The following is a 19,308-nucleotide window of genomic DNA, read 5'->3' as shown; positions in this document are numbered from 1 at the left end:
AGCTTGTCAGTGAACTATGGCTCTGTGTATTAACTGCCGCTCCCGTTTGAAAACAGGTGACAGACATTTACCGCTAATCACGGAACCGGCTTTACTGATGAGACACGCATGACAAATGCATGCGATTAATCGTGCAGCCCTAAGCGGGAACAGGCTTTAATGTTTTTAATTAATACCACTGATGTAATGTGCATGAGTTTGATTTTGAGTCATTAAAGTGTTTGCTTACATAAGTTTTTTTGCATTGTTGTTTTGTTTATGTTTATTTGAGGTAAAAAAAAAAAAAAAAAAAAAAAACTTATATGACATCATAGTGAAAGTTCAGGAGAAGCGCGTGTTTTGCTCTCTTTTGATTTAATTTCTGCTAAAAGACTCCCAAAATGTTCTTCAATAATTATTTCTCAACTTCTGTCATTGCAAATCAATATGTCATTGCCTCTCATCAATCAGGCATGGCAAATAAACCAATGAAAAATAAATATACATTATCTATAATTTAAAATTCAAGTATGTAACAGAAAACTATAAACCTGATTTTGTTCCCCTCTGTGGCACTGTAGTGCTAAATACTAAAACCAATGACAAGAGGAAAATTATTCCTTTGGACTTAATTGAAATTTCTATTAACAAAAGTCCCTTTTCAATATTTCATGAATTCCCCACATTTTTTACACACAAGCACCATCAAGTAGACTGATATTTTGATTGGCACTTCACATCAGTATCGCCTTCAAGACACCAATCAATAAAAAAAAAAAAAAGGCAAAACAACAAAGTAATTGTAAATTAAACAACATATGTATTGTTTATGAGCAGAATTGCAGCATTGCAGCAAACAATGATATCTATTTGTGCTTGGGCTACTATTTAAGGTAGTAACATTTATGCAGATTTTTAGCAAAGCTGCAATATTATTAAAGGCAGGTTAAACTGAACCAGGCATGTGTTTTGTTCATTTAGTATAAAATGTCAATTTGGTCAAGCACTTCAAATGCACATGTATGCCATATATGCTCAGAGGTGTAAAAAGTACTGAAAAATTTTACTCAAGTAAAAATACAGATACTTAGTGAAATTTTTACTCAGTTAAAAGTACAAGTATCTGGCCAAAAACATACTTGAGTAAAAGTAAAAAAGTACAACTTTAAATTGTACTCAAGTATTAAAAAAGTAGAAGTACTTTTTTTTTTTTTCTAACAGATATACAGAAGTTTTGTTAAAGGGAGAAAACGAAACAAAATGCACAGGTCAGACACATACATCTAGTGCAACAACAACATTTAAAATGCAGTACAGTGGAACACAGACACACACACACACACACACACACAGGGAAGGGGATTAAACAGAAACTCTATCCTTTCCACCCTCATGCCATCCAATATATATATATGATTTCATTTATCAGATGAACACAAACTAAGAGTTTTAGAAAAAAACCATCTCTCTGTTTAATGCAAGTGAATGGGACGTCCAAAAATGAATATGACAGACAGTAACTCATAAAACCCATTAATGAATCAGTGTATTCTTAAGTGAAAGCATAAACACAAAAAATACAAATACCAATATTTTAACTTTGACCATGGTGTGTGGTTTCGGAAGAGGTCCCGTCCCCTTGCATTATTTTCTTGTGTTCATCTGAAGAAAGAAAGTCATAAACATCTGGGATGACATGAGAGTGAGTAAATGATGAGAGAATTTTAATCTTTGGGTGAACTGTTCCTCTGAATAGCAAGATGTGATGCAGAGGCTAAAACATATTCCAGACGGAATACAAGAATGTGTTGCATTAATGAGGAGAGTCATAGAATTAAAACATACATTAACATTTTTAAAAGGCCACTTTTTTGTGTTGTCTATTCAACATCACTGTCTAAGGAGGATAATTAAACTTTTAATTGTTTATTTGGGGTATTTAGTTTTTGTTTTTTTTCTCAGCAAATATTGATAATTATTTGTGACTAATTAGATTAATTAATAAGCAAATCCTAAAATTATTAAGATTAAAAAAATACTCATTGACAGTCTTAACTGCTGCTCATTGTGTCATATAATGACATAATATCCACTACCTGGTAAGAACAGCACTAAACAAATTACAATTTATTTAACATAAAATGTTAATTTAAACACTTTGCTACCTCAATATTCTTCCTCAGATTTGATAGTAAAATTTTGAAGCCAGACCTTTACTTGATGAAAGTCACAACTGAAGTAGAAATGTGTGTGCTTGATGCATGAAAACAATGATCATTGGTTCTCACATCAAGCACACACATTTGAACTTCTGTTTTCCATATTTCTTGTCCATAAGTTAAAATAAAACTGTAATGTACTTTTTAAGATGAAATGAAATTGTAAGGAGTAAAAATTACTGTTTTTTCCCCCAGAAATGTAATGAAGTAATAGTATAGCAATATATTTTGAATTGTAATTAAATATAGTAATGTTATCCCAAAATGATACTTAAGTAAAGTAATCAAGTAAAATTACTCAAGTATTTTACACCTAAAGTCCTGGCACCTGATCAAAGTCAAGTCAAGACCACATGAAGCCAGTTAACAAACATTGAGTATGAGCAGTGTTTGCAATCAATTACATACAGTATACTGTATTCTACACAGTATATACTGTATACTCATACTACTGAAAAACAGTACAAGATAGTTTGGTAGCATGCCATTTCAAACACTCCCATGAAGAAACTGTGGTGTGCCCTTATTATTCCACTCTTATCATTTCTTAGTTCAAGTATTAATGAAAAATTCTTAAATTGTGCTGGTCATGTGGGCACTGCAAGGAAAGCTAATGAGCAGTAATCTGACCTGTATTGAGAATCGACTCACATGTAGGACGCAGTTTTGCAAGAATCGACAGCAAGAGGCTTATGCTTATATAGGGCAGGGCAATGGGTCCACAATCATATGAGATTAAGTGCTTAAAAGTTGCAGATACAGTTGCTCACATACAGGTCTTGATGAAATTCAGTAGTCCATCCCCTCATCACTTTCATACCAGTCTGAAGGAGCATCAGTCCCAAAGTAACGGTCCCCAAAATTACCTGCAAAATAATTGCAATTACAATATATTTGGGGAGTCCTGTTTTTTCTTCATTTTTGTTAAAGGAACAGTTTACCCAAAACTGAAAATTTGCTGAAACTCACACTCAGGTCATCCAAGATGTAGAGGAGTTTGTTCGTTCATTGAAACAGAGTTGGAGAAATTTTACATTACATCATTTGCTCACCAATGGATACTCTGCAGTGAATGGGTGCCACCAGAACGAGAGTCCAAACATTTCTTAAAAACATCTCAATAATCCACACTTAATCCACATGACTCCAGTTCATCAAATTTAACTTCATACCATTGCTTCCAGCTAAAATACGGTTCTTTTATCCATAATATTGCTTTTTTCATCTCTGAATCAGTAAAGAAATATGCACAGATTAATCACCGTTTACACATGCAATTGGACCAAAACCGTTTTAAACAAATATGTCAGTGGATTTTCATGTGAAAGGACAACAGGGGATGGATTTTTAAGGGACTTTTGGATTATTGTGATGTTTTTATCAGCTGTTTGTACTCTCATTCTGACAGCATCCATTCACTGCAGAGGATCCATTTATGAGCAAGTGATGTAATGCTAAATTTCTCCAAATCTTCTCCAATAAAGAAACTAACTAATCTACATCTTGGATGGTCTGAGGTTGAGTAAATTTTAATTTTTGTGTGAACTACTGCTTTAATCAAACTGCTCTTACCAATCCCTGGAATGATGTGAAACTCATCGTTGACATTCTTGTCCACAGCAGTGGTGATGATGCGCACTTTGGGAAAGGCGTAGGCCACTGAGTGAACGCCCATCTCCGCCATGAGGAGAGAGAGCAGGAAGATCTTATCCTCCTGGACATCATGATCCTGGAACAGATGAGTTCATAAATCACCCTGATTTAAACTATACTGAGCACTAACTAATGGGGATATCAAGGTCTATAATGCAATTACACATTTTGTGTCATTTTTTTTTATAACATAACATAACATAACATAACATAACATAACATAACACCGTCAGTTCTAGGGCTCACATCTCCTATCACTTCTATTAGAGATTCAGGATAATGAGATGTTGAAATTTATCTTATACATCTTAAAAGGAGCCAAAATACTCCACAATGCCCATGAAACGTAAAAATATTCCACATCTGTGAACATTTGGGAAATTTACTTAAAAAGAAATAAATATGACCTGTCTGCTGAGGTGACTTACAAGTAAGACTCTGACAGCCATGAGAGCTGCCGCTCCCGTTGACACAGTGCTGTCCATCAGGATGACATAATCCTCACTGAGATCCTTGGGAAGACGAAGGTAATGGAGCTGAGGAGGAAATTAGACCGTAATAAGACAAACTTACAGACTAACAATGGTTTTTATATTCTATATAATTCTATAATAGTATATAATTAATACTAAAATAACACCGGTCATAATAGATAGTAGTATGTCAAACTTGCAGAGTGAATATGGTTTTTGTGTTAGCTCTACATAACACTCTTACAAAAAAATAGCTGCAAACTGACATCCATCAGCACAGAGCGGTCGAGTTTATCATGTACATTGCGACACATGTTATATGTCAGGTGAGAAGAGGCATAGATATCAAATCTGACTAAGCACAGCAGTGAAAGAGACCATGACCTGACTAGCAGGCTACGAGTAAATCATCCGTGCCATCTCACCAAGGCTGAGAACACAAGGACACATGATAACACAGACAACTTTTTAATCAGAGCTTGTTTAAGGATGTGTCTGTCAGTTGGATGGGTGAAGATGTGATACCTCAGGCTCTCCAGTGTCATGATTGGTCTGAATGAGGATCTTTCCGAGTCGAATGTCCTTACAAACAGCCATCAAGGCCTGTTCCATGGTCTCTCCTGCCCGTAAAATGGACACACCAGTGATCTATCAAACAAACAAGGAGAACAGCTATAAAGTCCTGCCATACAGATAATAGCAATACCTATGGAAACGTGTTTCTGTCATTGAATAAAAAAATAAATAAAGTCTGAATAGGAAGATATAAACAGAATTGTGAGATAAAAGTCTGAATTGTGAGATACAAATGCAGAATTTTGAGAAAAAGTCTAAATTGAAATAAAAGTTTGCTTTTACTTTTATCTTTTTCTGTGGTGAAAACAGGCTTCCATAGAAACCAAATGATTTGAGAAATTAATAGCCAAGATAACTTATTTGACCCAGCAATTGTTTTCACAAAAATATGTAACTCATTTTAATCTTCCAAATAAACAAACCCTTTTCCCGCTCAGCCTCTTTCCTTCATATACAGTTCCTTGAGGAGTTTCAACAGACACCGGCTAAAGAGAAAAGACAAAATAACTAAAATTATATAAAACAAGTGCTTTAATCTTGAATGAAGACTTGCTTCACTTCACACGATAAAAATGTAATTTGTCCATTGGGGCGCTGCCTGACACTCGAATGTATCACTGTATTATGACCAATATCCAGAGCTCATAACATCAAGTTTAAAAGTTCATAGTTGGTCATTAATGGCGGTCCACTCACCTTCAGAGGAAGGAAGGACAGGGCGTGCTCTATGAGAAGCCTCATTAATCTCTTTGAATAGAAAATAAATTCATCCCGACTGGTTTCTTTATTCCTGGAGCACAGGGGACACAGTCAGTAATGCACAACAGAGAGGATGTGTGTTTTGGAAGAGATTATGATACTATATACAGGAACCACTGGTCTGAGAGTTTAGATAAAGTGAGAAAACAATCCCTATTTTATTTTAATTACCTAATTACAAATCAGTGGCCCGAAACGTACAAACACAACTCAAGCTGTTGCTGGCCTGCAGAAGCCAAACTCATTTTAATGCACAATTAATCATTTAGCTGATAAATTCTGTTCTTCGTTTATATGTGACATAAAGTACACCTACACTGGAGTAACCCAAGGTGTATATTGTGCAGTGTACAATTGTTATGATTTTGGAGTTTGAACCTGAACTTTATATCCAGTTCAATTTTAATGATTCTATAACAGTGTTATTGAAATTACAGCATTATCTGAGCTGCGAGCTAGCAGTTTGCTAACGTTCTGATATGTACGGTGTCTGTGAAATGATGCCAGTACGTCTTTCTATTATGTTATGTATATTAGCTCCATGTAAAATCAAGCATGCAGCACTAAAGCAGTACAATTCACAACACATGACTCTTATAAGCAAGTTTGTTTAATAGTGTGATAAAAAGGTTCTGATAATACCTGATAATAGTGTGCATTCCTCTGACCTGTGGGGTGCTCTCCATGACACTCAGGGTCTCGGGTAGAGGTTGACCCTGATGGGCAGATGCCAAGGCTGATCTATAGAGCACATGGATATGAGGCATAAACATTCCACAAGGTGCACACAAGCAAACAAAAAAGAAACCACACTTTTTGTTAATGGAAAATAGACAAATATAACAATATTTGACTTTTTCCCAGTGTGAATATGGTTTGAAGAGCTGATGTGAGTTTAAAGTGTTATGGTAATAGGTCAAGGTAAAGTCAAGGCCCATTCACTTCAAGTCAGGATTTCAATTATGAATACATTTGAAAATAAAACAATTACATAATTTTCATGAATGAATCACTTTCACCCCAAAAAGAAACCTCACTGACCAATAAGATATTGACTTGGGTTATATGTTGATTAACCTGTTAATATCGTAGGATTCTATGTACGTCATCATTGTGAACCATCAGACTTGGTGTGAACAGGCCTCTAAATTAGAAGAAGAGAGAAGTAAGGGTTTTGCAACAAAGGATCTGATGCACAAGCATTAAAGAAACAGTACAACTAAAAAAAAAACAATTGTGATCATTTACTCACTCATTTCGTTCAAGACACATATGCCTTTCTCTCTTTCACAGACCACAAAAAAGGCAGGATTTTCACGCTGTTTTTTTAACATCGTAAAAACCTCTTTTTGTATATCGCAAAAGAAAGAAAAAACATCATAATTGAGATAGAGTAAATGACAGTTTTAATATTAGAGTAAACAATTTCTTTAAACAGTGAAATACTGTGATAAAGTGTCCCTATTATGCCATTTCGAATATTGCTTTTCATGCAGTGTGTAATTTAGCTTTATGTGAATGTAAACGATTTGCAAAATTGTAGGACACTCCCAAAACATAATAGCATAATGGCATAATAGGGGAACCTTAATACCAACTAGATGGTATTGGACAGTTCATTTAATTACAATATTGTAAATGTGAAAATCTTAGCAAGGAGAGAGCCACCACTGCCCTTTACAGTGTACAACAACCCACATTAATGACTGATTTGAGACATGCAATATATGTAGCTGCTAAATGTCCTTCATTGTGGCTGCCAGTTTCATTCCCATTCAGAAAGACACCACATCCTAACCAGTGTGACGTGACAAGTACTTTGTCTACACTGAACCCAAAACTGCTCCTTGGCATGATATGATGATAACCAATTAGAAGATATGTACAGGGATTTTGGACCAATCAGATTTCTACCTAGGCAATGCCACAAAAATAGAAACCATGTGATGGACAAAATGTCTTGTCGCTTTTCAGTCAATACTGGTTAGGACACTGTGATGGACTGATAGTGTGAATGCTAAAAAATTTTTTAAAAAAAATTTAAAAAAAAAGGACTAAAAGAGCAGAACATGTGTTCATCAAGTGAGGAAGTATACTGCAGAGGATGGACCCAAGAAAATTATAAAATGAAAGTGAAGAAAACAACAGAAGAAAGAAAGGCGAGAGGATGCAAGAATTTATCCTCACATATCCCAGCGGAGTTTCCTCTGAAGAAGGGAATAAATGTTCATTGGGAGACAATGATGACGAGACAGAAAAGAGAGAGGGAGGGGGAGAAAAGAACACGACCTGATTAAAGTCTATACAGAACAGACGGGCACATCACAGCCAAGATGAGCTCAGGTGTGGGTAGTATATCAGTGGTTTTTCAACTGAATCTGAATAAAATAATCAAATGACAACAAACGTCTCAGTAATGAGACCATATGCATTATCAATGGGTTTCACAGGCTGCACAGTATCTGAAAACCACTGAAATAGACCCATCCCTGTGTAAGCAACAGCATCAAAATAACATTGTGGAGGTGGAGACAAAAGGCACAAAGTCCAGCTATAGTGTTTATAAAGCTTCTTTAAAATGATATTCTTTTTCTTTACATCAGTTGTGTGCAACTCATTCAGGTCCTTAGCATACAGTCTCCACTTAAACATTTTGTTTTATAGATCATTTCAGCCAAAATATGAAAGTAAAAATCAAAACAAGCACTACCGTTCAAAGAAATTAACACTTTTATTCAGCAAGGAAACATTAAATACAAAAATACATTGGGCTAATTAAACATAAGATACTTTCCCATAAAATACCACCCCCAAACTTTTGAACGGTAGTGTATTAGCTGTTTCAATTATAGCTATGATTTTATACCAGTGAGATTTTAATACGGTCGAGGCTGTGTATCCATTTATACTGCAGCCTCAATCACACTAAACATTTTATTTGTTTAGTGTAGAGCATAGCCAGGGCTAAGCTTTTCCTTTTGTCTCCATTTGCATCTCTGCAGGTTTAAGGACAAGAAAGGAGAGATGAAGCACAGGTTTAAAGAATGTAGGAAAGAGAGATGGAAAGGAATGATGGGAAAAGCAGCCATACCTCACTGTGATTTCACGCTGGGATGGTTAGAGCAGTCGGTTGAGGGTTTAGCAAGTATTTCATTACAAACACACACAGGGAGGAGAAGAATAAAAAAAGAAAAGAAAAAAAGACAAACTCATGAAATGAGATATTCACTCTGAAAAGCCATTCCAAACAGTCAGCCCTCACCCTCTCCATGGTATACTGGGAAAATATCAGCTACTCTTACATCCTATATTTAACCTGATACAGATTTATACAATGTACATTTATGCTTCTATTTCCAACACTGAAAAGAAAATGTTTCAGCCTGATTTAACTGTCTTTATCAGTCTTACTATATGTCTGTGGACTCACGGGGTTGATTAGACAAAACACTTTTACAGACAACACATTTTCCATTGTACTAAATTTTACATTGCTTTGAGGTTACACCAGGGTTTTTTTCTGGGTGATTCTTTAATGAAATAAAAATGAAATAAATTCTTCTCTAAAGGCTCTAAACCCTTTCTGTGAAATACATCTGTCATCAATATATGAACACGAACATCACTCAGCAAACGTTCATTAGTTTTAACATCTTTGTCTTTCTAATAATTACCTTGGTAGGCACCTAAAATATAAACATAAAATCAAAACTGTCTACACATTTGCTTGTTTCCTGGTTTCTCAGCAGCATATTGTCTGAATCAGCAGAGCATGCTATTCCAAAGAAAAGAGTGGATAATTTTAACCAACAGGCAAAAGGCTATTTAGTCACTGATTTAGCAAATTCACAATATTATGGCAGGGCAATATTATGGTATGAAATGCCCACTTTTTCAAGATCCAATCAATTCCCAATGGATTCCCAATGAATATTGTGCCAGAAATTACATTTGCAAATTAATTTTATAATACTATAAAGGCGAGGATGGACTGTTAAATGAAGATCAAGATTTCTGGCCTCGCCTTCTCTTGTTTTAACCAATGCATATAATATTAAGAACAAAATATCTTGTGTCACAGGTACAGTATGACCACCAGAGGGCAAACTATACTTATACCATGAGCAAACTATGCTTATACCATGGCATGGGCTTCATATGCACACGCATGCAACATTTGTGTGTATTAGAAGCATGTGGATCATCTAGCAGGGATAACAACATGCACGTTGGCCATTCTCAGCACTTCTTTATGCACAGACCAACTAATCATTCTCACTCAGTGTCCAACAGATGAGAATGAGGAACCATTTTATTACATACCTTTTCCAGCTGACTGTGAACATGCTGAACAATCAGATCCAAGGCTACAAAATTTTCTCCACCTGAAGAATACAACGGAAGGGGACTTTTATAATCTCCATTTCACTTTCACAGACACAAATTCCCATAATTTTGAGTCCTGAACAAACTAGGAAGGTTTCACGGTAATTATTTATTGCCATACCAGCATCAAAGGCTAACTGTATAAGGTCTTTCAGTTCGATATTTATACAGAAATTCAAAAAAAAATCCAAGGTGAAACATTTTTAAATCATCTTTTAATGAAATTTCTGAATATAAATGTTGAATAGCAATATTAAAGACAGGCAGTCTGGTAAAATATGCTTAATAGTCTATGACATCTTACAAAATGTTTGGCAGTTTTAACATTTTCCAACTTCACATACCTCTTGGGACCACAATATCTGCAACCTGCACAGTGGGTTCGATGTACTGCTCGAACGCTGGCTTGACAAATTTGTTGTACTGTTTAATGACGCCTACAATGTCACGCCCTCTATCCGTGATGTCCCTTTTTAGTCGCCTGACTAGCCGGATGTCAGAGTCTGTGTCTACAAATACCTTCATGTCTAGAAGCTGAAAGACACACAGAAACAGTAATACAACACAAACATCAAGAAACTGACAATGTGTTATAGACAAAGCTTCCATCTTCCAGCTTATATTTAGCTAAGGATGTATTAAATTGTTTAAAAGTGACAGAAAACACATTTATAGATTTCTATTTAAAACAAATGCTGTTCTTTTGAACTTTCTATTCATCCAAACATCTAGAAAAAAAATGTATCACTGTTTCAAGAAACATTTTAGCAACACAATCGTTTTTAACATTGATATTACTAATTAATGTTTCTTGAGCGGCAAATCAGCATAATAGAATGATTTCTGAAGGATAATGTGATGACTGCTGAAAATTCAGATTTGCCATTACAGGATTAAATTATATTTTAAAATATTAAAATAGAAAATTGTTATTTTAAATTGTAATAATATTTCACAATTGTGATGAACAGAGCCTTGGTGAGCATAAGATACTTCTTTAAAAAAAAAAAAAAAAAAAAAATACCTCACCAGCCCCAAACTATTGAACAATAGTGTAGTTCTTCATCTAGATATTTGCTGTTTAACTAAGATTTAAAAAAAAAAAAAAAACACACACCAACAACTTCTACAGAAGCATACACCATTGATGAATAACCCTCATTGTTTTCCACTCCAAAGTGACAAAATCTTGCAAGGCAGACACAATCTGTCCAGGATCTACTACTGCCTCTCCTCGATGGTTCCTGTTACTGAAAACACGTATGAGATCTTTCAACGGAGTGAACGGATAAGAAATTTTATAAAAGCTGCTCAGCAAAGGGGAAGTCAGGATAAATCAAAGCAATGTAGTGCAGCGTGACGCCAACTAGCCAAGATGTACCGCTGGTGCTGACACTGACGCTAAAATATCATTCAGTGAGCCCACATGATATGGCAAATGCATTAAATTTGAGAGTACCAATAAACAATCCAACACCCTTAAACAGCAGTGCCAGCAGCCCTGCCAACACGACAAGGCATAACTTGTAAGACTCTGTGTGTAGGCGTGCAAGAAACGTACATGAATGGAGTGAAAGGTCAAGTGTATATCAAGTTTTAAAGGACAGGAAGTCATTGCTCATCCTTCCTTCCTGAATATCTCTCAAATGAAAATGGAGGTGAGCTGTCACTGTATTCACAAAGGCCTGCGATGAAAAGAGTTCAACTGAAAACCCTGATCCATTCATTAGCCGAATGACGTCTACCGTTTGTTGAGTTTAATTCGTTCTGCTGCACGGTGCTCATAAATCATGTCAGGATGAACTGCTTTGCCAATGCGTACACAATAACTCCCATTTTAATTTGTATAGATTTCCAGACACCACGTGCAAGGAAGGATCGAAACGAAGCAAAGGGAACCATCAACGCAGGCGTAGATTAACACCGCCTATTCACTTCCTGTGGACGCTCTTCACCATTAGAGAGACAGAAGAATCAGTCATCTTCATTGTTTGAGGAAAACAACAGGATGCAGGAGGAAAAGAACACAAGGGGAGGACAGAGTTCTTGTGCAAAGATTTTATATATCTATTCTTCATCCAGAGATGCAGCTGTTCCCTTAAATCAGTGGTTCCCAATCCTGGTCCTGGAGAACCCCCAACCCTGCACATTTTAGATGTCTCCCTATTCAAACACACCTGATTCAACTCATCAGCTCATTAGTGAAGAATAGGGGTCCTTAATCTATTTTTTTTGTTTGGAGCCCTGCTCCAAGCAGTGTTGGGGGTTCTCCAGGAGCAGGATTGGGAACCACTGCCTTAAATGATAGAAGAGACAACTAGAACTCATTATCTAGCTAACCTTTAATGGGTTTTTTATGTATATGAAGGGCTGCAGAGAGAGACAGAGACTGCATAGACAGGGCATCACATCTTCCCAGTCGGATTGTGGGAATGAGATCCATTACTCAGCAGCAGAGACCCCAGACTGTGAAATTTCCAGGAACATTTCACCCCAAATTCAAATGAAAAAATAAGCAGACTGTACCTCTTGTTTTACTGTCATTCAGTACCCATAACTAATCTGTGGGAATATAAAATACACAATATTTCCTATCTTCTCTTTTTTTTCATTACACAGCTATCTTTCTTTTCATTTGACCTTATCTTTTACACCCCCATTTTCCCCTCTCTGCTTTATGTCTCCCATGATGCTCTTCTATATTTCAGGCTATTAAGCTTTTCATTATTTTTCCTCTCTTTCTATCTTTTACTGAAAGCCCTTTGTGATATCACAAATCCCAGTTAAAGGTGATAGCTGAGACTTTTATATAATGTCCAGTGTGACAAGTTTAATAAGAGGCTTACCTTTAAAAGCTCCTTGTTGGCAAAAGCCAAGATTCCCTCAAATATCACAACGTTGGCCCCATAGACTGTTTTCTGCACAGAGGAACATAAACAGAGAATATTAAAGGACCAGGAAGAAAACAACATATCAAAAATGTTATGTTATAATCTAATCTAATACAAGAAAACGTACAAATTATTGATGAAATAGTCTGTGAATTAATTACAGCATATAATGAATTTTATTTATTTAAAAAAAATCTGGTTTACACCTTAACTGATCAAATTACACAGAAATAAGGTACACAAAATGCCCAGAAAAATGCTTTAACATTTTTTCAATTTCAAATATGATGTCAATAAACTGAGGCAGTGTAGGGAGAAACTGTGGAAGTGTGCGGTGATGCATTTCCTCCATGCTTCCCTGCTTCAGAATGAGGGGAACCCTGATGGTGTCATGATCCCATTAAGACATTAATGCACTATCACGAGGCCTCCCATCAATGGCCACTCATTCAGTATTGATCAGAAGCACAAGTGGCCTGTATACCCTACAGTGCCAGAGATCTCACTTCATCGCTCATTAACATTACAACCCATTTAACTACTGAGAAAAACCTCATGCAACTTAAATTTTAGGAAGATAAAAAGCAGCGCACATCATAAGGAATCATAAATATGTGTCTAAAGTAACCGTAGTTACTGCTACTGCTTTATTTCTATCAGGCACGACAATGCAAATTACCTGTAAATAATAAAAGCAAACTTAAACATTGTTCTCAGTTAACAATTAAAGGGTGAAATTTGACAGCTTTATAAGAGTGTTTGGTTTTGGAGTATATTAATCAGGTTTAGAAAGTAAATTAATCTAAATAAACATTAATTCACAGTAAAGTTTGCAATTTCTGAATTATATTGCATGGTAATCTGATGTTAATATTCTTCCACTATATTGTGTAACAGTCTATTTAATTAATAATGTGGCAAAAAAAGCATTACAGATCATTATTAGAACACACACTGCACTTGCATTAGCATTGCTGCAATTTTAATTAACAACATACTAACCATAGGGTTAGGGAAAGGTTTAGGGTTAGCTACATGTAATTATGAATAATTTACTGTTATTACACAGGTACTTTTATTATGTAAGTCCTATTACTACATAAGTACATGTAATGTGTAACAAGGATACAATGAAATAAAGTATTACTCTAAAGTATTTTTCTATGCTAAAAAAAATAATTATCCTATCCCAACCTAATATGACTACTGTAAGTAAACTGTTTGTAGGTTTATTTCCCCTGTGATACAATGTTTGTTTAAATTGCAGAATTATTTTTGCAATTCTGTTTGGTAATGCTAGGGATGCAGAAACTACACAGAGTTATTCTGGAGGAGAAAACAAGATAATAAGCAATATATACAGGCTCATGCATACTAACCAGACAACCACACACATGCTTACCCACTCCTTGCGACGACTGTGACTGGTAAAGTCATATACTGGCACTTTGATGCTTTTGCCCTTTTTTAGTTTTCTCAACACAGTTACCAGCAGTTCAAAATCAAAGGCATCAGGATGATCAAAGTTGTACTCGTTTCTAGCTGCCAACTCCTGCTCCTCTTTACTCAAAACCTGCAAGATGGCAAGTAAAGAAAGTTGAAATAAGAAAACAGTAAAGATTACACTGTTTTCAGTGATGCAGAAAAGTTGAGGTTGACGACAACAAAACGGCACACTATTTAATGAAATTTCCCTGTAGACTTCCCACCATAGAGAGAGAAACAGACTGAATGATTGAACCACTTAATTAGACCACTAATAAGCTGGAGGATATGCCATTAAATCAAATAAGGATTGATGAGTAGATCCTTTAGGGTTTCAGCACACCCAACAGGGGCAAGAGCAATTAATTATATTAATGCTTCAATGGTTATAACACATGAAGAAGTTTCATTTGAAGCACTTTAATGGCACAGTGGTCTGCCAATGCAACTAGGAGCAATAACACCACCACTGATGAAACATGTCATTGGATTTGGAGTCAAATTCCTCACTTTAAAGGACAGGAAGTTCAAAGCAGAAGTATTGCAGCTGGGTCCTCTGTAACACAGTTGTGAAGTACCTTGTAGAAAGAGTCCATAGAGAGCAGAACAACCCAAGGAACATCAAGAGCCTCTATGATCTTATTGGCCACGGTGGTTTTCCCAGAGGCACTTCCACCACACAAACCTGCAGGACGCAGCAGTGCATTAATTATGATAGATAGATAGATAGATAGATAGATAGATAGATAGATAGATAGACATTATGCTGACCACTACATTTTCAGATACTGAAGTTTTAAGTATCAGATAGATCTCCAAAATAAAAGGACATAACGAAAACACTACATAAAATAAGGTACAAACCAGTGGGAATAACAAAAAGCTTCTTGTTGTTATATGGACTAAAGTTACTTAAAACTACCTCGGTGTTCTTACGTCCTCGTCTCCCTGTTCCTCTGACCTTTGGGAAGATCATTCCACTTGGGTGGATTTATTAGTTTCTCTCTGACTGAACGAGCAGGGACGACATTCACACCACACATTTATTTTTTAAAGAATAATTGACTGGAGCACATCCAAGTGTGAAATTGTAGCCCGTGCGACAGGCTCTTTGTGAGTAATGGATTGCATGCTAATGAGCATAGAGCTCAGTCCTGACAGAACTCGTGTTCTCACACACCACAGAAGTGTAAACCTTCAGGCCTGCAATATGAAAAGTTTCACAAATAATTTAAGATATATAAACTACTGTTCAAAAAATTTGGGTCAATCACTATGACTTTTTCATAACAGGAAATGCACATTATTATTAGCAGAATAGAATGATTTATGAAGGATAATGTTACACTGAAGACTGGAGTAATTTAGCTTTGCCATCACAGGAATAGACTACATTTTAAAATATATTAAAACAGAAAACTGAGTTTGTTAAATCGTAATGATATTCCACTAATATTACAGTTTTACTGTATTTTTTACTGAATTAACTGCAGCCTTGGTGATCATAAGAGACATTTTAATAAAATCTTACTGATCCCAAACTTTTGAACAGTAGTGCATAGTTCATGTCTCATCGCTGTAGTTAAAGATTTTGCAAACAGGAAATAAAATCATTTATTCTCAAGTGTTTTAATTTATACTCCATTTTATATATATATACTGCTTTATTACGCAGTAATCTCTTATGAGTGTAGAAAGTATTAACACAATATGAAACCTAAATTATACCCACTTAATGTTCCTAACAAATGTCTTACTGTGCAATGTTTTTGTAAAATTTTATAAAAGTGTAATAATTCATTGCACTTTACATAACAAGACTTGATATGTCATTATCAAATAGAAGGCATGCATATCTGTCGTACCTATGACAAAGGCTTCTTTAAAGGTGGTCCCAGTAACATTGTACCAGGGTGGACGCCCTGCAGTGTAGATTGTCCTCTTATTCGTCCTCAGAAGTGGAGGCTCTGTTTTGCTTTGGCTGGTGGTCCGTTTCCGTGGAGACAGCGAAGGGGTCAAGGGACATCTGTGTGTCATAAGGCCATCGAGAGAATCCTCGCCACTACCACAAACACATAATATATATAAAAAAATATTAAAAATAAAATGCAAAAATGCTCAATTAACAATCATCAACAACTTATGATTTATCAGAGTGTAAGGTATGTGTGAGTGTCTATACTGCCATCAGACATGCCTTTAAAATCATGAACGGCCCCATCTGACCTGAGCATTGCTATTAAACACTGTTTCACAGAGAGCTTGAGGGAATCTGGGTCTTTAGGATGCCCTCAGAAAGAGCTGCTCACGTGATGGTTTCTGTTAGTGTGGTAGAGGGACTAAGACCTTTCTTCTTATCCTGTCCAGGAAACCACACATCTGCTCAGGCAGACCTGGAGCCTCGTTTGAGTAAGGCTCTCATCACATGGACAGACACTGGACACTTACTGACGCTAATGAATCATCACCGTCAGGTACAGGCCATTACACAATGGCAGTGCTGAAAAGGTCAGGAGGATGTTTGCTTTGACTCACAGACTAGGCTTACATGGATTAAGCATTGTTCACATGAAATTATATTGTATGTAGTGTGATGTGTTGTACGCATACTGCTGACCCTTGGATTTTATTTTTAAAAGAATACAAAGAATAAGATCAATTTTTGTGAAACGGCAATGGAAATATGCATTTATTCTCAATATACACTACTTACCAAGTCTGGAATAATAATGATTTTTAAATGTTTTTCAAAGAGGTATCTTATGCTCATCAAGTCTGCATTTATTTGATTGAAAATCGAGTAAAATCAGATATATTCTGAAATATTATTACAATTTAAAATATACATTTTCTATTTTAATATATTCTTGTGATGACATAGCTGAATTTTCAGCAGATATTACTCCAGTTTTCAGTGTCACGTGATCCGTCAGAATTTATTCTAATATGCTAATTTGGTGCTCAAGAAACAATTCTTATTATTAACAATATTAAAAAGAGCTTTTGCAACCTAATGTTTTTGTGGAAAACCTCAATACACTAAGTTTTTTTTTTTTTTTTTAAGATTTATAAAAAAAAATTATACCTTTAATCAACAAGGACACTGATCAAAAATGACAGTAATACTAAAGATTACCTTTTCAAATACATACTGCTCAAGAAAGACTTCAAGAAAGAATCTTAATAAATAAAAATGTATCTACTTCAATATTAAGCAGCAAAAATGCTTTTCAACATTGACATTAAGGAGAAAAAAATATTAATAACAGTGCACCTAAAATTATTGATAATTACTGAGAAAAATCTGCATATTATAATCATTTCTGAAGGATCATGTGACACCGAAGACTGGAGTAATGGCTGCTGAAAATTCAGCTTTTTCATTACAGGAATAAATTATATTTTAAACTACTTTATATTCAAATAGAAAACAGTTATTTTAAATTGTAATAATATTTTACAATATTACTGTTTCACCCTATTTTTTATTAAATAAATACAGCCTTATTGAGGATAAGACACTTCTTTCAAAGACATAAAAAAAAATCGTAATTTTTAAACTTTTGGCCTATAGGCCTAATGTATACATTACAATAAATAAATTATCTTGCGCTCTCTTTCTCTCTCTCTCTCTCACATACACACACACACACACACACACACTTAAACCTTATGCTCAATTACTCTTAATGTAAACACAACAAATAGAGCTCAGCAATGTTAGTTTTGCTTATTGACAAGGAAAGTGGACAATATCAACTAAGTTAGTAGCATTCAAATGTAACTGCAATTCAGCGCCTGTTCACACGCCTCCTTTTCTATGGACGCGAGCAGCAGATGTGCCACGCCAGCAGCTCCAGAAACACTAGCGCGTCTGTTCTGCTCATTATCTATGCTCTAGACATTCACCAACCAAAATAAACCAACAGAAGTACATACACTGTGTAAACACCCTCGACTCTCGCTGAACTGTTGCCACTGATTAACACAACGCTGCCTTTATTTGTCAACCGGATCACGTGTCGATCACACTAGCACGATAGCTGAGCTCCACAGACACTTCATCTACTCACCTGTCAGATCTCGATATCGACTGATCATCCTCCTCTCCTTCTTTCTGTTGCACCTGAACATCATTTTGCCTCATTGTCATCGCCATGTTGGTGCCGCTACTGCGCGAAAACGCATGTCCGGAAGTGCGTTTGCGTCATGCTTACTGTGGCCCCGGCGCCTAGTTAAAACGAATGATTTATAAATAACAAATTGGAATGTAATTTTCTTTTGTTATACGAACATGTAATATTTGTTTTTTTACAATATGAAAAGAGTATGGAAAGGGAAGCGTAGCTATATTATTAATCTTTTGATTATTTTAGTGAAGTTTCATATTCATCGGTATAAATTTACTAATCAGAAACCTTTTTTTTTTCTGTCGTATTGAAAGAATTAGAAAATTATATGGTTTCCATTAAGGACAGTACAAACAAAAAAGCTGTTAAAACCATGTATTTGTTGAATACTTTTAAAATTTTGTGAAATGTCAAAGCCTTTTATTGTTTGTTTGGTCTATTTAGTTTTATTTCCACTCAGTTTTTGTATTTTGCATTTGTGTAGCCTATATTTAACCCTGGCATTTCTTTCTTTGTGTTCGTGTTCTGTAATTGTTATTCATGCAATAAAAAAAAGTTAAAACGAATGATCCTTAATATATAATAATATTATATATAACGCGATATATATTACTATTATATTACTAGATTTCACCGGTTTTTTTATTATTTTGTACAATGAAAAATTATGTTAATTTATAGTATACAGAAAGAAAATTATAGCTGAGGGCACGCGCACGTTTATTAGGTTTACAGGTGTGTAGTTATGTAGTATATA

The 19,308-nt window shown here is 35.4% G+C and overlaps 1 protein-coding gene across 2 annotated transcripts; it reads right to left on the bottom strand.

The window, feature by feature from the left end:
• Positions 1 to 2,460: 2,460 nt before the first annotated feature.
• On the bottom strand, positions 2,461 to 18,649 carry LOC109078224 (uridine-cytidine kinase-like 1). Of its 2 annotated transcripts, none has more exons than XM_042778072.1 (15): positions 18,495 to 18,649; positions 16,287 to 16,483; positions 15,000 to 15,106; positions 14,339 to 14,509; positions 12,892 to 12,963; positions 10,390 to 10,579; positions 9,983 to 10,044; positions 8,751 to 8,767; positions 6,302 to 6,400; positions 5,597 to 5,690; positions 5,323 to 5,385; positions 4,850 to 4,972; positions 4,280 to 4,387; positions 3,771 to 3,927; positions 2,461 to 3,064 (listed from the first exon to the last, which is right to left on the bottom strand). In XM_042778072.1, exons 1-15 carry the CDS (start codon positions 18,578 to 18,580, stop codon positions 2,988 to 2,990), a joined length of 1,623 nt encoding a protein of 540 aa, XP_042634006.1. In that variant the 5' UTR covers positions 18,581 to 18,649; the 3' UTR covers positions 2,461 to 2,987. The 2 variants fall into 2 exon arrangements, with proteins under 2 accessions (XP_042634006.1, XP_042634005.1); XM_042778071.1 differs by lacking the exon at positions 8,751 to 8,767 and adding an exon at positions 7,847 to 7,866.
• Between the last annotated feature and the right edge of the window lie 659 nt (positions 18,650 to 19,308).

This window comes from Cyprinus carpio, chromosome A20, assembly GCF_018340385.1.
Source record: "Cyprinus carpio isolate SPL01 chromosome A20, ASM1834038v1, whole genome shotgun sequence".
Taxonomy (NCBI): Eukaryota; Metazoa; Chordata; class Actinopteri; order Cypriniformes; family Cyprinidae; genus Cyprinus; species Cyprinus carpio.
This window is presented reverse-complemented; position numbering and strand designations above follow the sequence as displayed.